Genomic DNA, 24,668 nt, shown 5'->3' on the forward strand with positions numbered 1-24,668 from the left:
CGCTGCCGCAGGATCTGCACCTTGCTGCTGCTCCGCAAGCTCGGGAGCTCCAGACTTGGAGAGACCCTGTCCTTCCTCCCACGGCAGGAGCAGGACAGATCCGTCTGCGTCCCCCTGTTCCAGCCTGTGGGCTGGCCAGCCATCTGGCTGCTTTATTCGTGATTTTTTTTTTTTTTTTTTCCCTGAGGCAGCATCCTTCTCTCCTCCACCCAAATGAGGAAAGCTCGAATCCTGCTTTTAGAGCTCAGCTGGCTGTTTCAAGAGAGCGTCTTTTTAATATTCTTCCTCCTTGAAGTTGATCGATATATTTAGGAAGCAGCTGCAAACAAGCACCGTGTTGCTTGGCCTTCCCGTTCCCGTCAGCAGCCCGTGCTGTGGCAGTGGCAGCTGAAGGTGACCTTTCCCCCATGCGTGGCTGCTGCGCCGCGAGGCTTGGCAGAGGCAGGCAGGTGCAGGGGGGCTACGTGCGGCATTCCCGGCCTGCTGGTGAGCTGAAACCCCTCTTCTACCCCATCAGTGCCACATTTTCCATAGCCCGACTGCCCCTCGGGTGCTGTCATTCACTATCATTAAGGCTGCAGTGGTCAGGGTGCCCCTGCAGGGCCAAGGTGCTGCGCCTGGCCGAGGAGCCGATTACCCTGATCACCCAAGTGACTTCGTAGCCGTGATTATGGGAGTGCTCCCATTTGCATTTCTTCTGGGCTTTTAGGACACTGTCCTCAGTGTCCTAAAAGCTTGGCTGTTTTAAGGAGGAAATGAAGTGAAGAATGAGGATTATTATGTAACACCACGAACCTGGGGCTCTCCCAGCGCTTCAGCCTCTGTGTCCCTGCTTTGGGGTGTCTGCAAGGAGAGCACGGGGCTGGGGCTGGGGCTGGGGCTAAGGTGAGCCTCGAGCCTCGCTGTCCAGGGCTGTCTGCGGGGTCCTGCACACTGGGGCCCCGTGGGCAGGTGTGTGAAGGCTGTGGGGAGCTGGTTGTTGTAGGAAGGGTGACTCAGGCCTGATGTGACAGCGCTCCGCTGTTCCCATCCGCAGCTGACGTGCGCCCATGCTGGAGCACAGATGCCTGCTGGTAGCAGGGAAGATGCATTTGGGCGCCCGTCTGTGCCCCACTTCTGCAGGCACTCAGGCGGTCCGAAGACGTCGCTTTTCCCTCCCCCAGAAAAGCTCTGTGCTTGTGGCAGGGGGAAGCTGACATGTTTAGGTTGGTGGTTTTGGCAGTCCTGCATGATTTTCTTCGGAGACATTTCCCATTTGAAAAAAAGAGCTGTGAAACATCAGAGGGAAGTGGCGTTTCAAGGGCATGGCTCCTCCAGGGTAGAGGTGTCCCTGGCGTTGAGCTCCCGCCTGCCCGAGGCTCCCCTGCCTCCTGGGACTGGCAGGGCTCACGCCAGAGCTCTGCTGGGGATGCTGCATGGCAGAACACAGCTGCTTCTGGTTTATTAACCCACGGTTCTGGGCTTTGTGGAAACACCCAGGTCTTGTTTCTCACCTTGCTGATCTTCTGGGGCGTGGGGCAGGGCACGGTGCGAGCCCAGGGTGCCCCAGCACGCAGGTTTGGCTTCCACTGGTACAGCAGGCTGCAGAGAAAACCACGGCTTTTAAGAGCTTACCTGGAAATTTCTCAGGTCTGTGGCTGTGTGGCTGCCTCAGTGTGGAAGCAGGGGAATGCTTTAATACCAGCTAGGTGCTGGCTCATCAAACGCCCTGCAAAATGGGTTCAGTGAAGAATGAAAACTAATTCGTTAATGGGAATGAAAAACCTCTGTTGTGGGAATTCTTCCACTTGCTATCAGATCTATCTGCAGAAGTGCATGAGGTTCAAGTCCAGAGCACTGGAAAGGAATTACCACATCTGTCTCACGGGCTCCGTATGAACACAAACTCCACCTGCACCCCTTGGGGAGGGCAGTAATGGTAATTGTATTGCCGTGAAAAATACAGACCGGAGCTGTCAATTGCTTTGGCCGTTATTTGTGACCTCTGCGAATTCCCTGCTCTAATAACTCTGCTGCTAATTGTTTGCTTTTTTTGTGGTTTTTTTTTTAGGATCGCTTGTATTTTGTGATGGAATACGTGAATGGTGGGGACTTAATGTACCAGATCCAGCAGGTTGGGAGGTTTAAAGAGCCACATGCTGTGTAAGTTCAACAGACCTAGTTCGATACCTTCAGGGTAGGTATTTGATGTATTTGTGTCAGTCTCTGGAAAAATAATCCAAGGCACGGGCTTTTGTGGTGCAAGTCCTGAGCGAAAAGAGAGGGGAAAGGAAGGACAGCAGCAGTGGGAAGACGCGGGACAATTCTTTGGTGCTACGGGTGCCGGTGCCTCCAGCTCCTCCTTGGGGCACATTGCACTTGTCAGTGGGCAGATACCTGACCTCCATGCACGTACCAGACAGGGAGGTCGGGGGGAGGCGCAGGTGTAGGAGGCAGCTGAGGGCTCCTGCCCACGGCGCTGCCCCCACACCTGGGTTCTGCCCCTGGGATGTACGAGGGATGTTTGGGCTTTGGCTGCCCTGCGGGGATTGCCAACCAGGGTGCTCACTGGTGGCTTTTGGCTCCTGCTCCCTGTGATCTGGACAGAGCAGAATGTGTTTGTGAAAGCCTTCGTATGCTTAATTAAATAACTGAAACAGTGAACGGGGCCCGGATGGGTTTGAACCAGCATCAGGCACACAGGGCACTCTGTAGCTCTGGCACAGCCCTCCGAGACCCAGAATATTCATCAAAGAAAGCAGTGGCAGTGCATGCTATCCCCTCCACCTCCCCAAGATGACAGATAAGTTTTCAAGCTGCATTGCCGAGACACAGTAACAAACAGCTATAGATCCCAGCTCTCTCTTAATGAGAATTTGTGTAACGAGAAGTGACAGCCCCCTGCTAGCCCACAGCAACCTGATCACATCTCTGCCCGATCCGGAGCGGAGGGTGGGTTGTGTCCTTCTCGTGTGATGCTTGTCTGGTATTTTTATATTGTGGCTGTCTTTATCCTTTGGTCATGTATGCCCAGTGTGTTTCTTCTAGTGCAATTGGATCTGAAAGGTTTTCATTTTGATTTATCTCCTTTAATTATCAGTCCTCCTTTTAAATCTTTCATTTCAGATTCTACGCTGCAGAAATAGCCATTGGCCTCTTCTTCCTGCAAAGCAAAGGCATCATTTATCGGTAGGTGAGCAAGTTCCTCCACCCTCTGTTCCCCAGAGAACTGCAGCCAGAGCAGGTTACAAGGACAGCAGTGCCGGGGGCTGGCCTGGGTGCCCCAGGGCCCTCTTCTGTGCCAGTGCCACAGGCAGAGGTTGGCAGCCGTGCACCGGGTGTGCGTGCCCAAAACAGGGCTGGGAGCCTCGTGGTGACACTGCTTTTTCAGAGGGTGCTTGGTTTTGTCCTTGTTTTATAGGAAAGAAAGCTCATAAAAGCAGCTTTGATTCTTCTTTTGCCTCTGCTCCATGTGTTTCTCTCCATACAACGCATGCCGCTGGTAGCAGGGACTGTCTGAGCCACGTGTTTTGCTGCAGGGCACTGTTTTCTTATCATTAAATTAGAGTAAGTGCTTATGGAGGGGTTATTCGGAGAGCTCAGTGCAAGTCTGTCACTTAGAGTCAGATACTAAAACTTCTGTTCCATTCGCAATATGATTTACAGCATCCGAGGTTAGCTGGATGAGTGCTGAGCGCGGGGCCATGCTCCGAGGCTGCTGGTTAAGCACTGAAACTCCTGAGCTGCTGCCCTTCCCTGCTCGGGAATATTCCCAGCGCCCAGGGTAGAGCAGAGCATCCTAATGAGTGTCAGACAGCATTAAGCGCTTGCAAAAAGGAAACGCCAGCTGCACTACTGAGTTGCGAGTTGCTGGAGACTGTTGTGAAGATGAAAGGAGCGGAGCAAGCCTGATGTGAGGGATGATTTTTGCCATCAGCTGCCGCAGAGAGAGATTCTGGGTCTGCAGTCCCCAGTGCTCCTTTCTTCCTCCAAGTCTGATCAGGGCTGTAAGCACTGGCTAGAAAAAAACTATCTTAGAAAACAGCAAGAAGTCGTAAATTCTGCTGTTCCTTCTATTATGCTCTTACCTAACCAAAGTTGAAACATGCCAAGCAGAAGTATCTGAAGTGTATTTTTGCCTGTCAAACATTCTTGACTCCAAGAGCAGCCCAATATACTTTGTGTGTGAAGCACGTTGTGACAGTGACACTGCTCTGTTGTAGCCTTGGTCCCAGCCCTTCGTGTGCTTTGGTGCACGTTCACATATTGTGCCCCAAATGCCGAGTGTTTGCCACAAAGCTGTCCTTCAGCTCACTGTACCCATCCTGGTGAGGGCAGGCAGCTCTGGCAACTGGTCAGGGATCGTCTCGGCTGGAGGCAGCTCTGGGTTGTGCTGGGGAGCAAAGCTCTGGTGGGAACGGCCACAGCCACAACAAACGTGCTGCGGGTGAGGATCAGAGAGAAACACTCTGTTTTGTATTTTCATGGGGGAGCAAAGCACAGGTGATACAGGGACTTTTGCTGAGTAGGTACCTACTTTTTTGTTGCTGGTGAGCTTTAAACACACTTTGATTTTCATAGGTGCAAAAGAAAGAGCCATTAAACCTGTCTCCCTGCCACACTGAGAGTATTTTCTGTCATACACTTAAAAGCGGTTTGCCCAGCGTGGTGTTCCTGTGGGTTAAAAGTAAAATAAACATTTCATCCTGACATCACTGACTTGTTTGTACGCATTTCCCCACACACTGTCCTACAAAGAGCCCGTGTGTGAGACGAGGCCGCAGCTCGCTCCCAGGGGTCAGGAGGTTTGTTATTGCTGCGTGGCCTCGCTCGTGGTCGTCTGTGTAATTGCTTTCCTGCGACATTGTAGGGACCTGAAGCTGGACAACGTGATGCTGGACAGCGAAGGGCACATCAAGATCGCCGACTTCGGCATGTGCAAGGAGAACATCTGGGACGGGGTCACCACCAAGACCTTCTGCGGCACCCCTGACTACATCGCGCCTGAGGTAGGAGACCTGCAAGGCAGGAGGTGGTTGGGGATGGCACCTCCAGGGGGGAGAACCTCCTCCAAGAGAGAACCCACTCAGCAGGAGCCGCTGTGCTCCTGAGGGGTCCAAGCCGGAGCCATGGGGAAGGTGCCGTGCCGGGGAGCCCGCACCCCTGCCAGCTCCGGGCTGGGAGAAAGGAATTACCCGTGGCTAACATTTCCCTGGGAAGTGGAGATTTTTGGATCCCTCCAGCTTGCTGCCCGCAGGAAGGGCTGCGTGCCTGGGGAGGAAAGGCGCCCTGCCCTGCCCTGCCCTGCCCTGCCCTGCCCATGGCTCGGGATCGCTCCGGTTGCTGTGCGTTTGGTTACTGCTGGCAAGATGAAGTTGCACGCAGCATTTACGTGAAGTGCTCTATGTGTGCAATTTAATGTCAGATTTGTGAAATTCAGGTAGGTAATTATTCGCAGACGTCTGTTCCCTTGAAATAAAAATATCCCTCTGAAATCTCACTTTGCTGAATTTTCAATGATGAGATTAATATTTATTCATTTAAATATTTTAGAGAGATTCTCTTTGCTAGGACAGACTTAGGTGCGCTTGTATGCTAAGCTATGCTGGGTTTCGCTGCAGCCAGAGAGGCTTTTAATTACTAGTTCCAATGTGTATTGCGTATCCTTGTCCCACCAAGATTAATATTGGTGTCCTATTGCTACGCAGCTCTCTTGCTCTGTGTGATTAATACTCTTTCAAAGCAGGACAAATGACCGGTTCTCTTGGTATTTGGCTGAGTATTATCATTTACACTCTTATTTTCTTCTGCTTGCTCTTTTGTTTTTTCCAAAAGAAAAACAGGAAATGGGAAATTAGGATAAAAATCACGGGAGTATCCAGGAATCCCATTAAATCCTGCTACCAGTGGGTCTCAGAAGAGGAAAGATACACGTCCCCTGCTTTACAACACAAAGTAGGGCACCGAGTTCCACCGTGGCCTGCTGCGGGGTGGCCAAGACAGGGCCCGGCCCCACGTCCTCCCCATGGGACCCCCGTTTTGACCTTTGGCCACACGCGGGACCCCGAGGCTGTGGGGCTGGAGGACAGCTGTGGGGCTGGCAGACCTCTCACGCGGGCAGCACGCGATCTGCATTTGTGCCTGAGCGCGTGAGTCTTTGCAGAATAGAGTTCAGTAATTGAGAGGAATAAATTGGGTAATTGTTTTGCATTAAGTAGCAGATGGCGAAGCCCAAGGCCTGTCCAACCCCGAGCGCTGAAATGCCGCCCGGCAGCTGCACCCAGCAACGAGCCAGAGCCTGGGATGGAGCCCACGGGCTCCCCACGCACCCCGGGCTGAGCCCACCCTGCTCGGGGGCAGACCCCGTGCACTCCTGCAGGGCTGTTCCGTTATGGAAGTCACAGCATTTCAGATTTTACAAAGTAAATCATGGAAAATGTAGGAATATTTCTGCTTTGGTGCCTGATCCAACATAAATTTTGATATTAGATTTTTTTTTTTTTAAAGAAAAAGAAAAACATCAGCATTGACTTTAACAGCAAAACAACCGCATTGCTCAGCAAAGGGTGGTGCTGTTAGGTTCTGTTAGTTTTTGCTGTTTGTTTGTTTGTGTGTATGAGGGAGGGAGGTTCTGTAATAAATAAGAGAAAGCAAACTGGTAACCTGGAAGGCGGAGAGTTTTGGCTACCCACATTCTGCAAGCCTGTTTTGAAGGGCCTCAGCCTGTACACAGAGGGCCAAACTCTGGGTTATTTCAAACAAATGCACTGAAATCAACTGCAAAAAAAAAAAAATATTGCATCAAGGTAACCACAAAGAGTTCCTGCTCCTGCCCCTGTTGAAGCAACGTGCCTTGCTGTGAGTGCTCTGAAAGGGCACAGTAAATGTGCTGGAGTTTTGCCTGAATCAGGAGGAATTTGCCCAAAATCACAGTGAATATTCTGGTGGATTTTTTTGTTGTTTTTTTTTTTCAATATTTAGTGCACATCTGTAGAGTGATTTCATTTAAACTTACCGGATCCTTGGCCTGTTGTGTGTTCTGTTTATAATTGCAATTTCACACTATTTCGGAGAATCAAGTCTCAGTAAATAACCTTGTCCTTTTGACCCGGACTACAGCTTGAAATTAGTTTGCGTTGTGCCAACAGGTGAGAAATGGATGTGTAATCCTGCTGTTTGTGTTGTTTCCAGATAATTGCTTATCAGCCCTATGGGAAGTCGGTGGACTGGTGGGCATTTGGAGTCCTGCTCTATGAAATGTTAGCTGGCCAGGTAATTGAATTTTAATTGATTCCTATGGGTTGGTGCTAAATTCCCTTGTGAGCACATGCCGACGTGCAATTTGTTCTGGTGCTGGTGACTGGGGGGGGGTCTCAGCTCTGTGCAGGAGATGGAGCTGGGACCGGAGCTGTGGCGCGGGGGCGAGGGGCTGAGCTGCTGCCCCCAGGGGCAGACACGGAGATGCCGCTGATCCTTGGCTTGCTTTGCTCCAGGCTCCCTTTGAGGGAGAAGATGAAGACGAGCTCTTCCAGTCCATCATGGAGCACAACGTGGCCTACCCCAAGTCCATGTCCAAGGAGGCGGTGGCGATCTGCAAAGGGGTAAGGGCTGGCTGCTGGTGGGCACGAGCAGCGGGCGCGCTCCCACAGGGCTGCGGGCTCCCGGAGCAGGTTCCTTTGGGTTGTGGTGGATAAAGGCTGGCGACGTCCTGATGTTGTGCTCGTGGTTGTTGCTTGGGGCTGAGCCTCGTCTCAGCCAGACAGTGCTAAGCAGGGCTATAAATATGGCTTTGTGTAGGAATTTTAAAATGTTAGCTTTTAATAGTTAATATTTAAAACTTCTGAATGTTCTATATCTCAAAATAGTGTTTCTATCTACAAATGACACATCTTGCATTTAATGCTCCCACTGCTGTCCCTTTCCAGTTTTGGATTCAGAGTTGGTGTTACAAACAGGATGTTTGCTTCTCTGATGGGGCAATGCTGCTGAAGGTGCTCCACGCTCAGACTGGTCCCAGGGAAGCAAGGCTTCCCCAGCCACCTGGCAAATCACCTTCAGCAGAACACGGTAAAATTGACACCTCGATTTAGAAACCACACTACTGACTAAAGGGGGAATTTCCACAAAATTTCCTCACCTTCCTTCATTCTTTCATCGGTGTTTTAATTGGGGCGTAAGGGGAAAGCCTGCTGGTTTTGTGGCTGTGCAGGAGGATGGCAAGATGCTGTGTAATGCTGAACGCCCTTATCCTTGCCGTGCCCGAGGGAATGATGCTTCTGAGCGAGCAGAGGCTGGAGCAGGGATAGGTCTTTCTGCCTGCTTTGTTTTCTGTTGCATCAGTCAAAATCTGAATGCTGTAAATAGATAAGAAGAGACCGTGATTGAAACGTCTGCTGGGTGTAGCTCTAATGGCTTTTCTCACTTCTGGAAATGTGAGGCTGAATAGGAAGAAATTTAGCCATGCGTAGAAAAGCTTGGTCTTTATAAATACTTCTCCTTTGGCAATGCAGTGGTTCCCTCTGCACAAGTGCTGTTGCAGGGAAGTGTACAAAAACTCGTGATGTTCTTTGCCATCACCACACTGCTACACCAGAATTTTTTCTTAAAAATATGTGCAGTATTTAGGAACCATCAATCAGCTGGAAAAAGAGTTTTTATGTTTTCCCCTCAAATACAGGGAAATACATTTGGGTTCACCACAGAGCCATCGAGGCTGTGCTGTTTGGGTCGCTGTGGCAGGTCTTCTGGGAGGGCACAAAACCAGCCTTGTGTTGGTCTGGAGGAAAGCAGCGGAGAAGCCCCCACGTTTGAATGTGAGGGACTCGGTACTTTACTGCCATGCTCTCCCAAAAGGATTGCAGAGGAATTTTGTTGCTCCTACACAGTTTCACTCTGGCATGTGGGTGCCAGTCATCACTTGCTGTGGATTCGGATATTGCGTTGTACAGCTCGGAGATGAAAAGCATTGGACGCTGAAAGCCTTGCATCGGCATGAGCCAAGTAACAAGTGTTCATCAGAGCGAGTTGGCTGGGAAGCAGGATGGAGAGTTAACCAGAACACAGCTCCTTGACACTACAGTCAGTGCCAATTAGTAGATCAAATGGAGCATTTTCCTTCTCTGCTGTCAGCTCGGATTTTGTTCTGAAGGCTGATGCAGGAGCTGTTGTTTCTGTGGTGCAGGTACTTAGCTTTGCTGTCTTGAACCCTGGCGTGGCTACCAGGACCCAGCTCCCCCATCACCCAGGCTCCTGTTTTGAGCTCGTGGAGCAAGGAGCTTGTGCGTGCACAAGAGCGTTGGCACAAATAACCAGCCCTTTTCCTTCCCATATGGAGGGCTTTGACTGTGCCTGAGCAGAGCAGCCCTTTCCAGGTGAACAGATTGCCTGTGAGCGTAAGCAACCTCTTTAATCTCTGCCTAGTAGCAAAGGCATAAAGTGGCATGTTTGCCTCCCCAAAGTTTACAGGTATTTAGAGCGGTATTTCCGTGGGCAGTGCTGCCCCAGAAAGGCAGATAGTACCTGCTGAGCACCCTGCTTCACCCCAGTGGCCTGCAGGTACGAAGAAGGAGGCTGAGAGGCTGCGGGTGCTGTGGGGCAGCCGCTGTGTGTGCTGCGTTGGGACCAGCTGGAATGCCAGGAGCTGCTGGGGTGCGCCACCAGGACGGGCGCTGGCAGTGGTGTGGCAGCAGCAGGGCTGTGACACCCGCATTACTCTGCCCCTCGGTGCAAGGCGTGTGCTGTTGAGTAAAGCGCATGAACATGTAGCATCTGCTGGCCTTTGAGAGACAAAAAGCAAAGCTGCAGTTAGGGAAAGTGCTGGAGTCCAGGCTTGGGCCTCCCTGTATTTAAGCCACCAACATCAGATATCAGATATAACCTCACATTGCAGGTGATGTGCACCTTTCAGCATCCTTCCTCATTTACAGAAGTTTGAAGGGTTTCGGTGCATTAGTGTGGGGATTAAATCAACTTGTTCCTGTTTAATACAAACAAAGCTAAATGCTTATCCTATGTAAGCCAGGAGAATCAATCTGCATGTTTATGGGGTCCTATATATCAATAACAGATGGTGCCTTCATGCTTACATGAATAAAGGCACAATAGAAAAACAAGAAAATTTAATTTTTGGATGCATATATTGAAAATACTGAATACGTGTGTTGTAGTACAGCTCTGTTCAGCTGTACAGGCAGGTACATGAAGTAGAAAATCCTTTATGATTCATTAATCAGGCTGAGCTGTTCTGACTGTGGTGTGCATTGGTGTTGCAATGAGGAAACCGGGTTTAACACCAACACTTCAAATTAAGCGTGGGGGGTGTGCGTGCAAAACAACTCCCAGCACAAAGCAGCAGGTAAGAAACAAAATTCTGGCTGGGAGAAGCTAATTAGTAAATGAGCAGAGGCCGAATTTACTGGTGCGTGCGGGCAGTGTCTGTAGAACAGAGCGGTGCTGAGGGGCACAGACGTGTTCCCTGGTGCAGGCAGGGGCCTGCTCTCCCCCTGGGGCACATCGGTCCAGCACCAGAGCCAGGCAGGTTTGGGTTCCCCCAGGGACGGGAGCAGCTGGTGGGGAAGGGGCTGGTGCCCCCCAGCCCCCAGGAGCATTCGCAGCATCCCTGCGGTGCGTGCTGTGCAGATAGGTGACCTCACGTCCCGGCACCTCACCCTGGGTGAGGCTTTCACTGCTGGATTTTACGCATGGGCATCTGCGAGCTTTAATGTCTGCCGAGACACAGCTCCTGCAGACACAGACCTGCTTTCCCTCATTGCCTCAGATGATCTCCAGCACTAGAAGTTAAAGAGGTGAGTGCGTGTGTTCAGGAGCAGCATGCAATAAGCAAGACCCAAGAACAGATTTCTTTCCATGTTTGCTGAATGCAAACTAAGCAATTTGCAGCGACAGCCAAATCACTAAATCAGTTTATTAGCACATTTCAGGCTCTTGAACTGTTGTCAGAGACTTGCTTTAGAAAAACCTTATTGAGACACAGGATGCTTTTTATTTTCCTGCTCTAGTACAGCTAAGTGGGATCTGATTGAATTGTCAGGATGCTGTCCAGAGCCTGGTGAGGGGATGAAAAGATCCTCTTGTTTCACTGAGCCTGTATCAGCCTGAAGTGGGTGCAGCGGGAGGCAGCCCTCCTGCCCTGCCTGGTCTCCTGCCCCGTGCCCTGTTCCCCTCTCCTGGCAGCAGTGACCTGACCCACCAGTCTGTGCTGCTCCTTCAGCAGCTCCTTCCACCTTGCCAGGCATCTTAGGCTCAGGCATGCTTTCTTAAAAGAGGCTGCAGCATTGGAGACCTCATTATTTCCCCCCAAAAATAAAACACAAGTTTCACAAGCACCTTGACGCTGTTTCCGCTGTGCCTTGCAGCCCCCAGCCCCTCCACCTGCCCCCCTGTGCCCCCAGACCCCTCCCTGCAGACTCGTGTTGAAGTGCACGCAGCTCCCCGTGCCCACGGGCACACGGGGCACAGGCTGCTCGCTGCGGGGCCAGCTCCATGCCCTGCCCGGCCCCACAGCACCTGCAGCCCCCGCTGCTCGGGCTGCCGTGCTGGTTGGTGTCAGGGGACGCCTGGGTATAAAAACCTCTCCTGCTACCCGTCTGCGGGGTGCGGTGCGGGGCCAGCCTGGCTTCAGCCTCTGCAGAGCTGGGGGTCAGTGCGGGCAGCCCCACATTTAATAAAGCAGTCCTTGTGCCGCAGGTGCACGGCTCATGTTCTCCGTGCTCATCAACTGTTCTAAATCTCTGGAATCTCCTCCTTATCTCCAAACACGGCTCAAACAATGCCCCCCGGATATTAATGTTTGTACAGCCGCCCTTGATTCCCGTGGCCCATTTCACTTCTCTTATTGAGTCAGTGAAGAGGAGAAGTTCAGATGATAAACAGCATTAATGGGTTGTGTGTGCTTTTTTCTCCGAGTTGACTCCTTCACTAGAAATACATCTCGTGTCTGTGTGGCTGCAGATTCAGAGAAGTGGGGGTTCTGCTTCTAGGGCTAATGAAGCCTTTTGAGGGCAGATTGTTCATTTTAAGTGGGCAGTGGCCTTTAAAATTAATTATGCAGCTGCTGAGAAGTTTGCCACCAAGCCAGCTGAGCGCTAAGCAGCTCGTTCGCACCCCGCTGGCCCTGTTGGAGCGGGCTGGCAAGGCTGCAGCGGTGCTGGCAGGGCTGCTGGCAGCCGGGCGCTTCTGGTGAGCGGCTTCCTTCCACGAGGAATAGGGGCTGTGCTGCTCCCACCCTGCTCCTGTACCTGCACTGCTGTGGCCTGCTGCCCTCAGCAGCTGCCAGCCAGCCCCATCCCTGGAGCTGCTCCTGCTTCTCCCTCCCTCCTCTGCCTCCAGCACCAAGCCCGCAGTGTCTCAGGGCTCCCCAAGCAGGCTTTGAGCATCGCAGGCTGCCCTGGGGACAGTGCCTTCTCCTGCTCCAGGCCCTGGGGATGCTTTGTGGAGCCGCGTGGCGCTCCATGAATGACTTCTGCTGCTTTTTCTCTCCCGCAGCTGATGACCAAGCACCCTGCCAAGCGGCTGGGCTGTGGCCCAGAAGGGGAGCGGGACATCAAGGAGCACGCCTTCTTCCGCTACATCGACTGGGACAAGCTGGAGCGCAAAGAGATTCAGCCTCCCTTCAAGCCAAAGGCTGTAAGTGTGACTGTGTTAAGTGTGCTCCTCCTCTCCCCCTCTCCCGCACGCTCTTTCTCTCCTGCACAGTCTCCCACTCACGCTGGTGGGTGCACACGCACACGAGCATATGTGCAGGCGCTGCTCATCTCACCCGCAGCGTGGAGGTATCACATTCACCCGTTCGGAAGATCACATATCTGTAGATTTGGCACATGGCAAACAACTGTTGTGAAGGAATCACTCGCTGTACCGCCTGGATGCTTTGTCTGGCTCTGACTTACAGGGACAGCAACACCACGCGTTCCGCTCGCAGATTTAATCACGTTGCAGTACTGTCACTTTGTTATCTCAGGGGCCAGTCTTTCTGTCTTCTTTTCTCCCTTTTTCTTAAGCTGAACAGGTTTCGCTCTGTCTTTTAAATCTAAACTTTATTTTAACATCTAGCTCAGCAGCATCGTCTGCCCCTGTTGGTAACGAAGCTGTGTTTCACTCAACACTTTCTCTCCAAGGTAAACTCGTGGAAGGCTGGAGCCTGACTTGGGTGTGAGCGCCAATGCGGGAATGCAGAGGAGCTCTGCAAGGAGAACGTGGCTGCTCCGTGTCGTGTCTGCCTCTCTCTAAGACGGGTTTCAGTAGCGAGGGACGTGCTATACGCGCTGGGGACTCAGGAGCTCTGGCTCTCTCAAGCCCTGCAGTGGTGTGGCACCACGTATTTAAATGTCAGACTGATATTTTTGCAAACGTAACTCCTGCACAGTGATGCCTTCGCACAAAACTGGGGGGCTGCTGTCCTCAGAGGCTTTCCCTGCAGTGCCCACAGCATTAGCAAAGAGAAGCAGGCTCCTTCCTGCGTCAGAAACACGGGGATGCAGGCTGCAGGGCAGCTCGTGCTGGGGGCGGGCAGGGGTCTGAACTGCAGCCAGTTTTGCTTTCCAACAGGAGCGGCATCTTTCAGCCCCTAGCCTGTGTAGGACAGGCATTACTGGGAAAGCATTGACTTTGATATCAAAGCGTAGTAGCACAGAAGTCTTTGGGGGCCACCTGCACACGCCCTGATTTGTTCACTTTGGGATCCAGCCCTTGTGCTAACGGTGCTCAGAGACCAGAGCAGAGTGGGTCTGAGCGCAGGAGGGGCAGTGGCACACTCCAGGGTGCCAGATCCCAGGCTCCCGAGGCTTTTCCTTACCCTGTAAGACTCTGTTTCTCCTCAAGTCTGCGGCTGCTGCTGTTTCTCACCTCTCTGCTCGTTTGCTGATGGAAGCAGTGCTGTGTCCCTCCCCTGCTGTGCCCTTTCCTCCTGCGCTGTTGCGCTGTTTGCCGCGTGTTGTGACATGGTGTTACCTCCCGTTTGTCTTGTTGCAGCTCAAAACAATTGAATTCTGTCACAAATGCGTTCTCACTGTTCTCATGTTTTAAAATATGCAAATTTTATCTTCTTGTAAATGTCTCATTTCTTTAAAAATCCTTTTGATCACGGACTGTGGAACAGGGACTGGTAAGCTGTTGCCTGTCGCCTCTCACCTAACGGCTGCTGTTGGGGAAAATTCCGTGTTTGATAGGGCAGGAAGATTAGTAGAAAGGTAGGCACAGTTGATTTAGGATTTAGGTAGGATTAAGACAACTCAGGTACCTGCTGATAGCTGATATTTCAACAGCAATGCATCTGTGCAGAAAAAGCTGCTGCTTTCATGCCATCTGTGAGCGCAGATCAGAGCAGCACAGCAATGAAAATCTGGGTTTGGGCAACTTCTGAATGTATTAGGGTGGGAAAGGCGCTGCTTGCTGCTTCTGACCTTTAGCTATTTGTGCAGGGGCCCGAGCACCTGATAGAGCGGGCGCTTTGTGCTTTTTACCTCAGCCTGAGTCCCTTCCCTTTTAAACCAGTCTTTATAAAGATAAGGTTACAGAGATTGCTGGCAAACCCAGGTTGGAAGATGCTGAATGACACGCAAATGCTGTGGGCTCGGTACCTGCCCACGAGCTGCAGGAAGCCCCCCTGAGTGGCTCACTGCGTGGACACCAACCCGGCTTCGCAGAGCTCACACAGAGGGGTGCTAAGCACCATGCCAACTAATTTTGCTTAGCGAAAGGTATCCCAGGTTGGTGCTTGCTCACTGCTCAAGTAATAAAAGCTCCCCTTGCACACACAGCTCCGTGCTGCCCCTGCATCGCTCCCCAGGGTACAGCCCCGGCTGCGGGCAGCTCGCCGCACAGCCCTCCCTGCTCGGCAGTGCTTTGGCAGCACCCACATCTTCTTTTTTGCCACATTTCTCTGGTTTTGCAGCAGCTCTGCGGGCAGTGAGCAGGGGTGCAGGTAAGGGCTTGCCTCACCTCCCCAGTGCCCAGCCACCAGGGAGGGTTTCACCACCCCTCTCCCAAAGCTGCAGCCAAGAGAAAAGCAGCTCAGCCCTCCGCCTGACTCGGGCATTGCGTACCCTGAGCTGGAAATAAATTCCCAAGAGCTCGCGCGTTGCTTTGTGCTTTGTGCTTGATTAACCTTTATCACAGAGACGGTAACGAGACAGATCAGGGTCTGGGTTGTCTTTGGCGTGCAGAAAGTCAGCGGTTTTGACATGGGGCTGTGCTTGGCTGCTCCTGGGTTTGGTTTGTGCATAACAATTCCTTTCATGGATCCGCATTTACCCTGGGAAGTGTATTTACACTTGCCTGCTCTCTCCATCTCTCATTGAGATAATTATTGTTTTTGGTATCTAATTACTCCTTTACTTTACATAAAGCCTGGTGATTTGAAAAGTCTCCTCATTTTGAAAGCATTGAAATCACATGGCAGAGCACAGGATTGCTCACAACAGGACAGTGGTTTAAAAATTTGCTTTTAATCTAATAATTTTTAATAGCGTAAATGAATATTCCTCTAATTACTTTGAATTAAACAATAGTGAAATGCCATTTATAAAGCAGGATTTGAAAAGCACTCCGGTTCTCCTGCCTGTGCATCTTGGTGGCCACAGTTTCAGTCCCTGGGGAGGAGACCCAGGGATGTGGGCAGACGTGTGCTCGCTGGGTCATCTCCCCAGGGGCTGTGGCTGCAACCATGGTCTGGGCCAAAAAAATGGGAAAACGAGGGCATGTACAGCCTGCTGGGAATGCAGACTTCATCACAGCCCCAAAACAGCCATCCTTGGCTTTCTGTGATCTTTGATCGCATCTCAGGGATCAATGGAAAATATTTTATGATGCCTTTTGTCTCTATTTGAAATCAAGCTAGAAGCTGATAAAATAAAAAGGCTATCTTCTAAACTGACAGTTTTATTTCTGCTGCTAGAAAAAAAAGTCATTTTCTGGTGGCTATAAATATTAGGCAGGACACATTGGGGATTTATGTAAGATAAATTCCCACCCTCCCCCTTTCTCCATTCAGGATGGAGTGATGCCTGCACATTAATAAAGTACTAAAAGCAATTTTTCACAGCGTGGCTTTAGATAAATGTAAAAATTCATACGGCATGTCTCCCGTCCTTTAAAGAGGAGGTTAATTTTAGAAGCTGTAAGGGATGGAGCTCCTGCAGGTGTCGGCCACGTGCAGCCCTGAGCAGTGGGACCCTTCTCCCTGCCCCTGTGAGCGGGCAGCCCTCACCTCCGTACCGGGGGGCTGGCAGGATGCTGCCACAGAGCCACTGGGGTCGGGCAGGGTTTGTGCTCCACCAGGAACCTGGTAGCCTCGGTATGCATGTGCTGAGCAGCACCTCTGCAAGGTAGTTTGAGTCACTGTCACCATAATAGGATAGCACAGGTGCATGGTAACAGCCTCTAAAAGCTGTGTTTGGGGTTGGATGCAGCTTCTGTAAAGCCGAAGATAATTTCCAGCCTTGAAGTATTTATTTTATCCATGAGAAAGCACGCCCTCCTCTTTGGGAGCTGTTTGTTTTGTTGCCCAGGCGGTGTTATACATCAGAACAGGTCTGCAGGAATAAAGCCAAACTTCACAAAGCTGGACACAAAACATTATGGATAGGTGCAAGTTCTAAAATTTTCCATCCACATATCCTTGCCTTATTGCATTATGGTGAGAATAATCATTTGCCAATATGCATATTCAAAGTACATTTGTACCTTCTATCCCAATAACTGGCAGCACTTCACAAGGATTAGTTTTTAAATCTTTCTGATGGAGTTGCTTTTGTTGATTTTTTTAAGACAGCACATTCCTCCGTAGCGAAAAGGAGGCTAGTGCTGTCAGACATTTCACACGAGCTGCCTCGCATGTCTCCACCAAGATCTCGTGAAGCTAATAGGCAATGACAGCTATATTTTCAAAGCACTGTAAAGCTTTCAGTGTATATTGGATGTTGATAGAATCTGCAGGTGAGCTGCTTATTACCAGGTAAACCCTGCTCTGTCGTGTGTTACCACACTGATAACCTTAAGCACTGCAGACTTTCCCAGTAATCTCGCTCATAGTGTGTTTTATCTCAGTGCTGAGGGGGAAGTCTGGTGACAATGTGGCCTCGCAAAGCCCGTGTCTCTTTGTTTCATGATGTTAGCTTCCAGCCTTTGTGGAGCCGGCAACTTCAATTTGGGGAATTTATTTTCTATTTTGATGTTAATGTGATGGCTTTCAGGAAGGCGTCGGGCTGATGCTGACTTGTCAAACACCTAAAACATGAATTTTGCAAGAATCTAAAGCTGTGCTTGATTGCGTGGTCTGCAGTCTACCAGCTCTTCCCTAAGAAACTGGAGCCGTGATGGGCATTGTTCCAGTTCCTTGTGGTGGGAATTGCCAGCTTCTCAGGAGCCCACCTTGCGTTAGTTTCTGGGTATCTGTGAACTTTGCTGCTGCCCTGCATTAGAGAGGGGTTGCTTTGGGCATTTGAACCACCCAGAAATGAGGTGCACTGCCTCAGCAATGCCTGGGCAAGGGCTCTCGGGGCTGTCAGTGCAGCCACTCGTGTGCCTTACGGGGAGCTGTGACTGTCCCCAGCCTCAGCAGAGACAGGGGCTGGGACAGGGGCTGCAGGTGGGGACACTGGTATGGCTGGGAGGATAACCAGAGCTCAGTGCTGCTGCTTCACGGGCACATCCCCGCTAGTTTGTGTCCACCTGTTCCTCCTGGGGATGAAACTCAGAGAGAAGATGGGGAGAATTGCCAGGGGAAGGGTCTGTGTGCCTAGCAGGGCTCGGTAAGGTGGGACAAGAGCAGCTAACCAGCCAGTCCACTCGCTTTGCTTGTGCTTTGTGTCTTCATTATCCATCCCCTTCCTGGCTTTCTGCTGTTGCTTTTTGTCCCAGGCTTGGTGTTTTCTGGTACGTGGACTCTTACCCTGTCTTTGGAGAGGTCATTTTCCACTTGGGTCTCTGTGCTTGAAATCAGGGACTTGCAAAAGGTGGCTCCTGGAGGGCAGCATGTGGGCAGCATCATGCCAGGATCACGGCATGTGCCAGCTGTGTCAGGCTGTCCCGCATAACCACAGCACTGCTGAAAGGCTTCTTCAGAGGCTGCGTGAAAAGCCTGCTCAGGCTCCTTTGGGAAGCCCTCATTTTACCACTGTTCCAGTAAACTGGCTTGCACTGTGTTTGCCTCTTCAGTTATGAGCATTTTGTTCGGATTTGTTGGGTTTCTTTTTGCCTAACTCCTCCCCTGGGCAGCACTGACTCATTTTTGTATCAAAATCCTTGAAAAAGAAGCTGTGTTTACCCTGAGTGCTGCAGTTACATGGCCACAACAGCACAGGAGAGGGGTAGGAGGGGGAAGGTGCTTCCAGGGTCTCTGAGTGCTGAGTTAGAAGCCGTGTCCAGCTCAGGGCCACGGCAGGAGATGCGCTGGGGAGCAGCAGCCTGACAAAGGCAGGCCAGAAGTGGGCTGTGGAGATGGACACACGAAATAGGAGGGTACGGTGCTGGGGAGGGATGGGCTCAGGGGATGGACATGCAGGTGTTCAGCAGGGCTGTAGCTGGAGTTAACTCGACTCAAACATTACCTGTTGAACTTTTTTGGGAGACTGGGGAATAATAAAGTGTCGCACTTGTTGCTGTAAGAATGTGGTAAGAGCTGCCAAAAGAGCACAGCAGTGGCGGCTGATGGATGTTCCTCTTGTCTTCCCTGAAACCTCCTCTCTGGCAGAGTAAGGCACTGGGAAATGTTGGAGTTTACAAGTATTTGCTTTAATATTTTATTACGTTTAGTCTGATGTTTATTAAAAATGTAAATCTGTTTCCTCAGCAAATGAAAGTTAAATACCAGGAGGAATTGTCCCAGCACTTTAGGCATGTGTTCTCCGTAGGGAAGTGGATGGGGAGAAGTGACGGGCTGAGCGCTGCTTCTGCATCCCTCCTGCAGCAGGGAGAGCACCGTTTGTGTGACAGCTCCGATAAGGGGGGGAGTTCACCAGCCCTTAAAGCGGGGTCATTAGCTGCAATTCGTACAGGATGTGACATGCATGTGATAGGTGGTAATTGAGCGTAATCTGTGGCTGCTGCAGTAACCCAGCATCCACCTGTTTTTAGCTATTGCTATTATTATTATATTAAATGATCACTTGCAGCGCAGGAAGTTACAGGACCCTTGTTTTGATTGCTAAGAAAATTAAATAAAGTGTCTGGCACGTCGCCCTGCTCCCGACCTCCCCGGTCCGCTGCAGACGGAGGCGCAGCCGCCAGGTCCTCGGCTGCTGCCTGGGCACCAGCTCCGAGGCAGCCGAGGGCGATGCTGCCTGGCTCCAGGGGCTCCGTCTCTCTGAGGTGGTTTTGCTGAGCCAGCCGGGCTGTGCCACCCAGGCTCCGGTGTTTTGGGGCTCTTCTGTCACCCGGTGATGCTGGGAGGGAGCTCACCACCCCGCCTCAAGCAGTGTTAATAGCTGCCTTCAAGGGCAGGAGAGAAATGGCTGCACGAAGGGTGTTTAAAGATGGGCAGCCTTGTGCAGGTGCTGTGGAGAGCTCTCGGGATGCTCTGCATGGAGAGCTGCACGGCTGCCACATGCACAAAGCTGCCGGCTGGAGCATCCCAGTGCCCCAGCTCCTGCTGCAGCGACCGGGCTCTGCCTGCCCCTGCCCCTGCCCCTGCCCCTGTCCCTGCCCAGCCCTGACCAGCGCTGTCCAACCCTCCGTGCCCAGCAGCAGCCTGGGAGCAGCAGGGATGAGGCCGTGGTCATGGATGAGTGTCCAGCAGGCACATCGGGGAGGGACAGAGCAGGCCTGGAAATTTCCAGCAGCACAGCTGCCTGCATCGAGCCTCCAGCCTGCAGTGCTTTACCCAGAAAGAGCTCTGCAGAAGGTGAGAGGCCTCTCCTTGAGCAGGAGCAGGGAGAATCCTCTAAGCAGCCCAGGCATGATGAAAACTTGCAGTTCCCAGGACAGGAGGAGTGATCTTGCAGTTCCCAGGACAGGAGTGATCAAGCGCAGGCACGTGTCTGGCTGCAACCTAAAACTGCAGGGGCCTTTCAGAAGAGAAACTGCGTGTGCTTGGCAGTGTGGGACAAGGTAGGGGACTGCATGCAGACAGGAGAAAGGCAGCAAGTAATTGCACTCCCATCTCATTCCTCCCTTGCAATTACTTACCATGGCGCACCCAGCAGATTTGTGTCGGTCTCTGGCTATTCCATGAGATGCCATCACCTGACGACTAACAAAACCCATGAGCGTTTTGCACCTTTTTCTTTTCTGCCATTTGCTGCATTGCAATAACCCGCTCTGTGAGGTGTGACTGGGAGGGGTTGCTGCACACCGCATCCCGTTTGCGTTTGCTTTGTTTTTCCACCCACCATACGTTCTTTTCTTCCCCTCTCATAGTGTGGACGCAATGCTGAAAACTTCGACCGGTTTTTCACTCGCCATCCACCCGTGTTAACACCTCCTGACCAGGAAGTCATCAGGAACATTGACCAGTCAGAATTCGAAGGATTTTCCTTTGTTAACTCTGAGTTTTTTAAACCTGAAGCCAAGAGCTAAGTAGCTGTGCAGATCTCATTCCTGCATCTTTATCATCCGGTCCCAACTGCTGTTGTGGTGACATTTTCCATTGCAAAAGCTGCATTCATGGTTTTTCTTTAGTAATACTACTAGAGTGACCATATTTCAAAGCCAGAAGTGTCTTCACATGATTTGGGGCATGCCTGAAGGGTAGGTGATGTGCAGTAAGTAAAAACAATGTTTTTATGAAATTTTGTTTGTAAAAAATGAAAATAGTGTATTGGCTAACGGGTAAAATGGACAGGTGCCGGCCATGACAATGAAGAGGAATCTCTTAACCATGTGCTTTGATTCCCTCTCTTCCCCTTTTTAACTCTTCTAATATAATCATGAAATTTTAATCTGTCGCTTCCTTAGCCTTAGGGGCAAGTAAGTGGTTTTTTACCAAGCCTTTCCCCAGGTGCAGGCACGCAGCCTGCAGTGCAGGTGCTGCCAGCTAAGCCTGTAAGCTCCTCGTAAGAGTGCAGAGTTGGTCGGGAGAGCTGAGATGCTGCAGATCCTTGGTTCTCTGGTAGCTCCACCACGTGTTGGCTTAACCCACCACGGATCCTCCTGCCCCCCCATAGACTTCTCTGCACGTGTGTGGGCAGGCACCGCTCTCCTCGTTGGGTCTTCAGTAGCAGTGATAAATTACTAGGGAAGCCAGGTCTGCTGTTTACACAGATTTCTCCTGATCCTGCAGTTTCTAAGTAGCATTTTTATAGTCAAAAGGAACATATCCAGTTGTAAACAGAAAACATGAAAGAGCTGCTGTAGATGCTTTCAAATCCATGGTCACCCTAGTAAATATCACACAACATTGGTTCTCATACCAAAACATTTTTTTTTTCTTTCAAATGCCAAAGCAATTGATTGAGTTTGTTACCTGCGCTTTAAATGTGTCAAAAATGGTATTAACAAAATGAGATGCAATTTAACATTGAACAGTATTGTGAATTCTGATATGAAGCTTGTAAAGAAATTTGTTTCAACTAATACTCCTACTTTAAAAAAATGCCGCTAGATATTTAAATTGCCTAAGTTTTGTTTCTGGTATCAAAGAAGAGTTTCAGGAAGGATGCATTTCTCTAGGAACAGTACCAAGCGTACAGCTTCCTTTTATACTGTTCTGCAGATGTTCGTGGGCTCTCACTTTGTATCGGTCTGCTTTCAGTTGTAACGTGCCAATTTATTTTTTTTCCCAGTACTGATGATAAAATAAAAAAATGCGAAATAATGTGAAAGAAACCTGCATTTGTTTGGAAGTAATGAACTTCTACAGGCCTGGGCGCAGGGATGCCGGGAGTGCCAGCCACTGAGCTGGGACCATGCTGGCTCCGCGGTGTCCGGCGAGCAGAGCAGGCAGGAGCACCTGGCACAACGCCGCCCTGCACCTCCCTGCTCCATCTGCCCCCCAGCACAACGTCCTGGGAGCATCTTCCAAGCAGAGAGGCCGCGCATCGTCGGCAGCAGCCAGCATCGGCCAGCGGTGAGCCTGCTAAGCAGCCGCACGTGCACAGGGAGAAGCTTTTCTTCTCTCCACTGTCCCTCGGAGGAAGGACGACTCGGACATCGGACAGCCCTCCTGTGGGTGCTGCCTTTTGGGTATCTCTTTAAATGCCTTGAATGGAGACAATCGCAGCGTGCACTTAGGATTTCTGGAAGCTGCAGTCGCAACTATCTCGGTGAGGCAGCATGCCGTGTGTCGGTGACTCATCGCCCTGCCTGCTCGCTCTCAAAGGAGCAGTTGTTAAAAGCAATTGGCAGTTTCAGCTAAAGAGGGATTACAGGTTCCTGCTAGCTTCCCTTCTCCTGAACACATGCAGAATTTCCTTTCTGTCTTTGGAAACCCACTTGTGCTGAATTACCGCAGTTGTGAGCTCTGCAGGATTTTTCTGAGCAGCACCGGATGGCAGCAGCGCTCGCACCAGCAGGAGCTGCTCCTGGCTGTGCCTGGCCTGTGGGAAGGGGCTCAGAGGCCGCAGGGGTCGAGGCTCAGGATGGGGCCAGGCACTGCCCCACCAGCCCCAGCCAAGCTGCAGGTGTGCCCTGCAGGAGCCCTGGTGCTGCTGCCACACGGTGCCCCCGCACTGCTGTGCCCTGCTCCACTCTGTCCTGCCCCACACCTCCTGGAGCCCCTGAGTCCTTCACCGGAGGTGTTTTCAGCCTTGAATTTCCCCATCCTTCTCCTCTCTCTGTTTACCAGATCTGTGTAGCCATTCCCTACCTGCTTACAAGCTATTCGTCATCTTTGACAGAGGCCAAATTGCCAGCAATTTCAGACGAAACTCAAGGTAAGAAATCAGCAGAACCTGCTTTGCTGCGCTCACAGCTGAGCTCTCCTGTTTATGCGTTTTCCTGCCAAGGCCCTGGAGGAGCGAGAGGCAGAAGCTGCAGGAGGAGGCTGTGCAGGGGCAGCTGGCAGCCCCGAGCCCCTTCCCAGCACAGCAACGACAGTTCTGGGGCTCTCTGCATCCAACAAGCCACAGGTTTCGCTCACCCCGAGGGCTCCCAGGTTGAGCACTTGCTGCAGAGAAGCAGCCCCCGGCACCACCAGCACAGACTGCTCCGAAGGGCTGGGGACCGCCGTGGCAAGATGCACAGGTGCCAGATGTGCCCATTTTGTTCCCTTCACAGTGTTCCTGCTGGGGGAAGCTCCAGGCTCAGTAGGACAGCATCGTCTAGGTGCTTGTTTGTTGGAGTTGACGTGGCCCTCAGGAACTGTTTGACAGCTCAGCATCCTGAGAACGCGGCAGGAGCCCGGTGCCAGCACCACCTCCTTCCTTCTGCACGTGCTGGGGTCTGCCCTACACTTACATTGCTGCTGCTTCCTCCTCTGTCTGGCAGAGCTCTGCATCTGAAGCCTCCCCTTCCCTACTCCTGCTCTGTGCCCCCAGATCCTCCCCTTCCTCCTTCTTGGTGTCTGGGAGGTGAGTGCAGGGCTGTGCCAGCCCCGAGCTGTTTGTCCGAAGGCAAAGCTGCAGCCCCAGCCCCCGTGGGGTGAGCAGGCTGGGACCGCCAGAGCCAGCAGGGCAGGCAGGGTTCAAGACTTTGCTCACTTGGCTGTGCATCCACCTCCTGGCTTTTCTCCAGCTCCTTCCTTGCTCCTTGAGCTCCGTCCTTGTTTTTCTTCCGGCTCTGTCTCCTCTTGGCCATCCTTGGCTCTGTCTGCCCTCTGGTCTTCTTCACAAGGCTGGAGCTGCCTCAAAGCAAAACTTCCCATGGGGAGCAGCCCCCCACGAGGATGTGGTGGTCCTGGGCCTCCGCTCGAGTTGGGGCTCATCTCCAGAGGGTCAGTGCAGCTGTGGTGGAGAACACGTTTGTGATGTGGTGCTCCTGTGCAGCGCTGTCTGGAGCTGGGGCAGGGTGGAGGGCAGGGGGCCGGGCTGTTTGCTGCATTCTGGCCGTGCTCCTGCTCGGGGCTCAGAGGTGTTGGCATCTCTGCCCCACCACCAGCAGGCATCTGCAGCCCATGGCATGGTTCAGGACAAGAGGAGCTGCAGTTGAGGGGCAGTGTATTGCCTGCTGGGTGCTTCATCAAAAAAAAACATTCTGCAGGTTCCTACAAGACACCGAATTTGTAACCTGCAGGGCCACTTGTCCAGCCCAGCAGCTGCTGGAGCAGGGGGCGCTGACTGTGGGGCTCCCAAAGCATCCCAGCCCTGGGGCTCCATGTGGGGCTCCTGCTCCTCTCTGCAGCAGCCCAGCCTTTGCTGTAGCCCAGCCTTCAGCCAAAAGGGAGCCACAATCATGGTGCAGGCGTGCCCTTGGGGCCAGCACAGGTGCCTGGGAGAGGCTGGGCACTGCAGCAAGTAATTAGAAGCACAGGGGAGGTTTCCTCCCCATTCAAGCTGCTATGGAGAGGCACTGCTGGAAAGCCCTTTGTCCCTGCTCGCTCTAACAGCAGCACGGAGCAGCAGTGGTTTCACAGCCCCACATTACGCTGCTGGCTGCTGCTGCTCTGCAAGGAGCATCCTCCCTCCCTGTGCTGCCCTTACGGATGAAGGCTCCTGGGTGCTTATGTGGGATCTTCAGCGCTTTGGTTTCCTCTTCAGCCCAGGCTCGGAAACATCCTGCAGCCAGAACACACCTTCACTAGGCAGAGGGACTGACCGACGTGCTAATAGTAGGTTATTGGTGCTAATTGAGACAATGAC

The 24,668-nt window shown here is 51.9% G+C and overlaps 1 protein-coding gene across 2 annotated transcripts in view; it reads left to right on the forward strand.

The window, feature by feature from the left end:
- PRKCB (protein kinase C beta) overlaps nucleotides 1–24,668 on the forward strand; it is a 115,494-nt gene that overhangs the window by 85,985 nt on the left and 4,841 nt on the right. Inside the window, exons 11-17 of one of the 2 annotated variants that reach the window (XM_068698937.1) lie at nucleotides 2,051–2,142; nucleotides 3,106–3,168; nucleotides 4,850–4,988; nucleotides 7,171–7,251; nucleotides 7,473–7,580; nucleotides 12,484–12,624; nucleotides 20,353–21,759. In XM_068698937.1, the coding sequence (XP_068555038.1) occupies nucleotides 2,051–2,142; nucleotides 3,106–3,168; nucleotides 4,850–4,988; nucleotides 7,171–7,251; nucleotides 7,473–7,580; nucleotides 12,484–12,624; nucleotides 20,353–20,511 (783 nt within the window). In that variant the 3' untranslated portion in view covers nucleotides 20,512–21,759. Of the gene's footprint in view, nucleotides 1–2,050; nucleotides 2,143–3,105; nucleotides 3,169–4,849; nucleotides 4,989–7,170; nucleotides 7,252–7,472; nucleotides 7,581–12,483; nucleotides 12,625–20,352; nucleotides 21,760–24,668 lie in introns of those variants that run through there. The other variant, XM_068698938.1, reaches the window with a different exon arrangement.

This window comes from Anas acuta, chromosome 15, assembly GCF_963932015.1.
Source record: "Anas acuta chromosome 15, bAnaAcu1.1, whole genome shotgun sequence".
In the NCBI taxonomy this organism is placed as follows: Eukaryota; Metazoa; Chordata; class Aves; order Anseriformes; family Anatidae; genus Anas; species Anas acuta.